This window comes from Babylonia areolata, chromosome 12 (genome assembly GCF_041734735.1).
Source record: "Babylonia areolata isolate BAREFJ2019XMU chromosome 12, ASM4173473v1, whole genome shotgun sequence".
Classification (NCBI taxonomy): domain Eukaryota; kingdom Metazoa; phylum Mollusca; class Gastropoda; order Neogastropoda; family Buccinidae; genus Babylonia; species Babylonia areolata.
In genome coordinates this window covers 19,052,388-19,059,920 of record NC_134887.1, presented here as the reverse complement: position 1 = coordinate 19,059,920, position 7,533 = coordinate 19,052,388, and the positions used below count along the sequence as shown (strand labels likewise).

General features: G+C 39.2%; 2 protein-coding genes across 23 annotated transcripts in view; one reads left to right on the top strand and one right to left on the bottom strand.

Annotated features, from left to right (window-relative positions):
• Positions 1–5,090, bottom strand: part of LOC143288415 (inositol hexakisphosphate and diphosphoinositol-pentakisphosphate kinase 2-like) — a 147,903-nt gene extending 142,813 nt beyond the window's left edge. For 21 of the 22 annotated variants that reach the window (XM_076596862.1, XM_076596874.1, XM_076596857.1 and 18 more), the window contains exons 1-2: positions 4,836–5,090; positions 1,309–1,608 (exon numbers count right to left, since the gene is read on the bottom strand). In XM_076596862.1, the coding sequence (XP_076452977.1) occupies positions 1,309–1,461 (153 nt within the window). In that variant the 5' untranslated portion in view covers positions 1,462–1,608; positions 4,836–5,090. The remainder of the gene's footprint in view (positions 1–1,308; positions 1,609–4,835) is intronic. The other variant, XM_076596858.1, reaches the window with a different exon arrangement.
• LOC143288417 (18S rRNA (guanine-N(7))-methyltransferase-like) overlaps positions 1–7,533 on the top strand; it is a 40,697-nt gene that overhangs the window by 13,040 nt on the left and 20,124 nt on the right. The window contains exons 2-3 of the mRNA XM_076596884.1: positions 1–23; positions 4,426–4,519. The exon at positions 1–23 is cut by the window's left edge and continues 37 nt beyond it. Coding sequence (XP_076452999.1) covers positions 1–23; positions 4,426–4,519 — 117 coding nt within the window. The remainder of the gene's footprint in view (positions 24–4,425; positions 4,520–7,533) is intronic.

The following is a 7,533-nucleotide window of genomic DNA, read 5'->3' as shown; positions in this document are numbered from 1 at the left end:
CTTTCACAGAGTGGTCAGAGCTGGTGAGTGAGTGAGTGAGTGAAAGGGCAAGTGGGTAAATGAGTTAGTGAGTGAGAGAGAGAGAGAAGAGAGAGAGAGTGTGTGTGTGTGTGTGTGTGTTTCTGTGTATGTGTCTTCAGAGAAACATGTTTGTAAATGTGCGTGCCCATGTATTCTGTGAGAGAGTCTGTGTATGTCTGTGTGTCCCTTTGCATGTCTCTCTAAGTCTGTCTATAGGCATGCATGTGAAGGGAAGCAAGAGACTAAAGTATATACTGAATGCATATGTGTGTGTGTGTGTGTGTGTGTGTGTGTGTGTGTGTGTGTGTGTGCACATGCATATATGCATGCCTCTGTTTCAGTGTTTGTGTCTGTGTGTGGGCATGACTGTGAATGATATCAAGAGAGACTATACATGGCAAACGTGTATATATGTGTGTGTGTGTGTGTGTGCGTGAGAGAGAGAGAGTAAGAGAGTTCAGTCTATGTACATGTGTACAATGTCTCTGCTCTGTGTGTGTGTGTGTGTGTGTGTGTGTGTGTGTGTGTGAGTGTCTGTGTGTATGTGTGTTTGTGTGTATTCATGATTTGCGTCCATATGTAGTATGTCTATCTGTGTGCGCTCATGTGCATATGTGTGTATAGCTTGTGCACATAATTTAGGAAATATGGCTTGAATTCTACACATAAGTTTTAGAAGCAATCTGAACATGGCTTGTATGTATACATAAATGTTTTAGGAACAGTCTGATGACATCAGTACACTCTTTCCAAATCTGCCTTTGATCTCATGTGATGAGGAAAGTCATGGGTAGGAATGACTGATTTTTTAATTATTGAAAAGTTTTACTGCCTGGGTCCTTTTAACCAAAGTGCCTGTCTTGATACCAAAAGAAAGATACAAGATACAGAATACTTAACTATCCCTAAAAGAGAAACTGTTGACATATTTGCTGATAAAAAGGCAACAAATAAAAGAGCATAGGCATAACACTGACAGAACAGCACAAAGTCTGATCTTGCTGCCGCGTTTCAATAAGAACACTCATAATAAATTGCTTAATACTGTATAAGTGCTTACTACTGTATAAGTGCTTAATACTGTATAAGCTCATACAACACATTTTATAGTACTCATTAATGTGGGTTGTATATAAATGCTAAATCAAAGACAATCTTATTTAAGTAAAAACAAAATAAAAAGGAAAACAATATTTTAAGAAATAATAAATTGTCAAAATGTCAATACAGAAAGTTCTTTGCATAATACAGAACCATGCCCACCAAATGGAAAGGTGTTCCACTGACCTGGTCATCCAGCATGTTTGCCATGGCCATATCGTCCACATAGAACATGGGAAGCTTGTTCCGGTAGTCAGCGCCATCCGAGGGCCTTCGCTGCCGAGTGGACTGCCCGGCTATACTCCCTCCTGGCCACGTGTGGATGCTGGAGTCATTCATGGGCACTGGGGTTCAAGCCTGGGGATGTCCCTCAAGCTGTGGAGAGAGGGGTCAGGGACCTCTCTGGTCCGGTGTGCAAGTCCCAGGTCACTGGAGGGTGGGTGATGTGTCAGAGAAGACTCCCATGTTGGCTAGCTTCCCTCAACCCTGTAACCAATCAGCATGACCAGTTCATTTTACAAATTTTGGGTGATGACATTGGGATGAAAGACATTTAGATATGTGACAGTCATTTTATCCTTTTTGAGTGCAAGCATGCTGATGGCAACCCGCAATCAGCAGATTCTTACACAACAGCTGCACATATAAATTCAATGTAAAGTATGTATAGATGAAATGTATAGTACATAACCAGCTTTATGCACAGGTGGTAAGAAAAAGCAGTAACAGACTGACACATAATGATGATGCAACTGGAAGGCAGACAGCACACAGAGAGACACAGACCATAGAGATGAGGAAAAGAGAGCCAGCCAGAGATGGTCCAAAAGACACTAGATAGGAAGGGAAATGAGGAATAACAATGCAGAAACTTTTTTTTTAATTCTAAAAATCACTCTGAAAGTAAGTACAAGTATTATTAATGTAATTTTGTTTACAGCCCAGCCTTCCACACTGGGCTTTATTAAAACACCATCAATATCAATTCAGTGGATCTTGAAAAGAAAGAAACATGGAAAAGAAAATCTGGCTGAAAAAAGTCACACTAATACACATAATCCTTGTATATGCCTCTGACAATGACAAATTTAACTTTTTTAACTACAGGGTAAAAAAAAAAAAAAAAGGCTAACCTTAACACAAACATATAATCATAGATGATACACATAATTATATATAATAACAGGCAGTACTAGAAGAATACCCAATCAACAACTCCACAAAAAGATTGAAAACAAAAATTCAAGACTGCAATTTTCACCTTATAATATTTCTCCATTCATTTCTTTTTTTATTCTGTTGTTACATGTGGACATTTCATCACATCTGATATTATCTTGAACAAGACCAAGTAATTTGACTTTCTACTTTTCTCTTGCAAATCATACACTCTTGTTTATTACATGTGTTGGGAAAGGGTAAAGGGAAGTAACTGCACAGCAGTGTCAATTGCTCTGTTGTACAACATTATCTCCTCTTGAACTCCAAGTGCAAGGTTATGTATAAGGTCATACAATGATTTATTCCTCCCAATGTTTTTGTGCAAGTATAGGGTGTTCAATTTAACATCTATTCACAAAATGTGATATACAATAAAGAAAAACAACAATAACAAAATACACCACACTACCTATCCATTGGAAGAGCTGCTCTACTTGTCATGACAATGAATAACACAATATGTTTGAATTTGTTTCTAAAATCGCTGGGTTTTTTTGTTTCTTTGTTTGTTTTTTAACAAAAATAAAGCTATAACAACAAAGCCACTGGACTTTCACTTCATTCAATTTCAGCAAGGACCATGAAACATTCACACAAATCAACAATCAGCTATTTCAGCAAGGACTTGAAAAAAAATCACACATTTACAACAATCTGCCAAATATTGACAATACTGGGGCTGGTGACAGGACAGGACAGTGGCATTTCAGCATGTGTGTGCATGTGGTAGAAGGGGGTGGTTGAAGGGAAATACAGACACCTCCAATCCCAGCCTTTGTCTGCACCAAGTTAGTGGTTCAGGACTTGAGCCTTAAGAACCAGGCTTTTCAGCCACCACAAAGCCTGCACCAGACCCCATGGACAATGTTCCCAAATGATATCCAGACACAAATGCAGACCCACATCATGCTCTCACATGACAAAGAGGGCGAGAGGTTTTTCATATGTATGCTTCTGAAGCATTCAACAAACTGAATAGATAGGAGGAAAGAGTACATAGAAGCCCCCCCCCCCCCCCCCCCCCCCCACCCCCATTTATGCAGAACCTCAGCTTAAATGCACAGAACTATATATCAGAGCACACAGAACAGCATTCCCAGGTACACTAGACAGCTCTGTACAGTATTCTCCATCAAAAAATATTCAAGTGAGCATGTACACAAACATGTCAATCAGACATGGAATGAATGCAAACATGACAAAAGCTCTTACAGGCTTAACAAAGATGTCAAAACACAACATCACAATTTCAGAAGCAGTCAGTTACCCATTTAGCTGAGCTCTCAACAGTCATACAGTGAAGCTGATTCACTTCACTCTGAAACAGGTACCATGTAAGACTTGGCCACTCATTCTGCATGCAAATCACCCCCCAAAAGACAGCATTCATCCTACTGATTTCAACCACAACTGAACAGAGCTTTCATTTCTCAAAATAAGACATACATACCTCCCACAATGTCATAGAATTACTGATCTCAGCTTATCTGCACTTATCTAGAGTTGTGGTGCTTGTGCATGCATGCATGTGTGTATGTACTGCGTGTATGTGAAACCAATACATCTAATCACTGACTGACTTCAAGTGTCCCAAAGACAATTTGTTTCAACACTAATGACTAGTATCTATTAGTATTAGTTACTTAAATTCTCTTTCACACTGTCTGTATACCTGATACCAATGCAATGTGTGTGTGTTTTATGTATTCAATTTGTACAGTGTGTGTGTGTGTGTGTGTGTGTGTGTGTGTGTGTGTGTGTGTGTGTGTGTGTGTGTGTGTGTGTGTGTCTGTGTGTAAGACAGTATCTGAGCACTCATGATACAACTATGTGTGTATACATGTATCGTGTGTGTGTGTGTGTGTGTGTGTGTGTGTGTGTGAGTGTGTGTGTGATTTGGGAATAAAAAATGTGGCAAACTAAAGAATCCAAGAATCACAAATCATGGGTTTGTGCATAGACACTAGAATTCTTGAGATACTAGTGTCTTTGGTTTGTGTCATGATTGTGATTGTAACAATGAAGGGTTGAGAACTGAGGCTAACTCATCTAGCATTAGTTAATTCTGAATAAATTGCGCAGGAGTGACCAGACCAGTACAGGAATAGGAACGACAGGCTGCATGGGTGTTCTTTCGGAATATGACTCTGAGTTGAACAAATGTAACGCCGCTATGGTAAGTACCAATCATACTATATATTTTGGATAATTATAATCTCCAGGTCTAATTAGGTTCTTCTGCGTCTGACTGGGTCTCATTCTTGATAAACCAGAACTGGTAGATGCCAGCGCAAATGGAATACATTACCAACGCATACTGGGCATGGAAGCAGACGGACAAATTATATTTAGTAAAACAGATGTAATTTTTCTCCTTTTTTTCAAAGCGGCACTGATAAATCTTGCATCGAACCAACACACACAATTTAATTTTATTATTATATCCACGCCCCGCGTTCTTGAAACATGTGCTTTTGAAATCAGCAACTGACCTTGATTTGATGAATCAAGTACTTGGTCCATCGTTGCTCATTGCTCACTCGACAAAAAGAAAAGAAAATCGGGAAGGAGAATAGGCTGATGAATACCAGAACACACCTGTAGATAAACCCAATTCCCGGGGGCAGTATATCAGTGAAACAGCAGAATCTGGAACTTCGAAGATACGACACTTCTTCAGTGATATAACGTAAGATGATAAGGGCCACTGGCTTTCATTTATTTTGGTGTGAAGCGCCTCCAGAGAATCTGACGTCACAGATCAAATTTAGAGGGACGTTATTCTCTCTCTCTCTCACTCTGTGGTGCGTAGTTTTTGTGTTAGTTTGTTATTGTTTGATATATTTTAACAAAAAGAAATATTAGACAGAAAAGAAAAAAAATAAAGCAATGGGGTGGAAAATGCACCCTGAGCACATGTGTGTGTGTGCGCGTGCGCGTCCGTGCTCTTGATCTTAGAAATTTCCAAATGATAAATTGATTGTTTAAGGGGACCTTTAAAAAAAGAATAAACAGAAGGAAAAGATTGATAAGAAAATACATGAGCATAATGAGAAAAGCATAATAAACAGGTGTGTATGTGCATCTTCTCACTCTAATAGAGTAGTGACACAGTGGAACGGTCTCCCAGGCTCCGTGGTCCTGGTACCGTCAGTCAACGCCTCTAACTCTCTCCATACGAACGGCGAAAGAGACGACGTTAACAGCGTTTCACCCCAATTAACATCATCAAAATATTGCAAGCGGAAGGCTCTTATACTGAAGACGTGAATGTTGACAAAGAATACCACAATTCTGACAACGGAAGCAAAAGGTTGGGTCATTCAGACACCCACTGGACATCCGAGGGGTCTGTGTAGAGGAGAAGAGAGGACTGGCCGTACTGAGTGAGTTTTAAGAGCCGCCTAGATAAACACTGGAGGGACCTACCTGGTCTGTACAACCCATCTTGTCAGAGCAACTGATTTGGTCTAGCCGCGCTCGCCACGCATGCAACCAATTTAGTGATAGTTCTTTAGGAACACGAACAGGCCTCGGGAGAGGCCTAAACCGTTGTCAAGTCAAGTCAAGTGTTTGTGTGCAACGTCTGGTTTGGTGTTGATAATCATTCACTGATACAATAAGCAAGAGACCATGTTTGCTATGCTAGAAAGTTGAAGAAACAAACCGTGAAGAGTGGAGGAATTGATGCATGTGTGCTTGCATAGTAGTAGTTTCCATCACCGTAGCCTTCAATTTTATATTTCCACTTAAAGTGACATATGAGTGTGCACTTTAGTGTGTCTCTGTATCTGTGTGCGTGTCCAAGTTTATCATTGTACCATATGGCCATTGTCTTGCTTGTACATCTTTACTTCTTTTTTTTTTTTTGGGGGGGGGGGGGGGGGTTGTTTGTTTTTTTGGCCATGATTGTGTCACTTACAGATTAAGAAAACTTTTAACAACAGAATTACTGGATTCTTTAACTGTTTTTGCTAGTGTTATCTTCTTTCCTGGCATTTCTCAATAAGACATGTCAAGAAAAAAATGACCTGCTTGCTTTCACTCTCGAGGTCCAGTTGTCTGATGTTGTGGTCTTTGGTGTTCAGTAAAAGAAAAGTATGTTCTTTTTTTCACACACCATGCAGGGACTCCTTTGAGTAACTCAATATGTATTATTTAGAGGAATGCAGGCATGTCATAACCAGTACCTTTGTTTTATATTCCCTTATTCCATGCTTGATTAACCATCACGTTTTCTTAGAACTGTTGACTGATTGAGATATATCAAGTGTCTTTACTATGTTCCATAACGTACCAGTGTGTATAGGTCCTGATTGTTTCACTGTATGTGTGTGTGTGTGTTGGTGTTTTTGTTGTTGTTGTTGTTTGGGGGGTGTACTTTTTAGTGTACTTTTCTTTGTTTGTTCTTTTTTTTCAAATTTCATTTTGTTATATATCAATAAATGTGGATTCTTCTTCTACATTGGTGTTCAGTGACTCCTAAGTTCACTCATAAACATGTGCATGTGGGCTTTTCCCATGCATGAACATTTTCACCTTGCCATTCAGGCAGCTATACACTGTTTTCTATGGTACAAATGTGGATTACTAAGAATATTTGTCATTTATATATGGTATTATCTGTGTGATGGAATCTCAGTGAGTTGGCTGTTGGTTTATGGTAGACATGTATTGACCTTTTGTGTGCTTTTTCCCCTCTAACAGGTCTTCTGTTACGTAGTTTAATCTTCACAAGCACCACATAAAAGGATGTGCAAAGAATTGCTTTGCACAGTCATATTCTGTGATGATGAGTTATTTGGCTGCACTTGTTTTCCTCCACTTTTTTTTGGTTGAATTATGTTAAAAAAAATTTTTTTTTTTAAACAACAAAAAAACCCCAACCAATTAATGTCTTTGATGATGGTCCCACAAATGTTTCATAATCAAACCAACACATACTCAAGACAACACTGTGGGACAGTATTTGAGATTCAAATTAAACTGTCACCTACAGTACTCATGTGCAACTGCCAGAGCCATTTTGATGGACAAGGTAACTGGGAAAAAGAATGTCATATTATCATTGCACTCAAATGGTAAGCACTGCATCTCCAATACCCTTCACAGTTATGACTAAAAACCCACAAAAGAAAAGAATAAGATCAAGTGAAAACCACTTCCATGTTTTGTTTTGGGGGGGTTGTT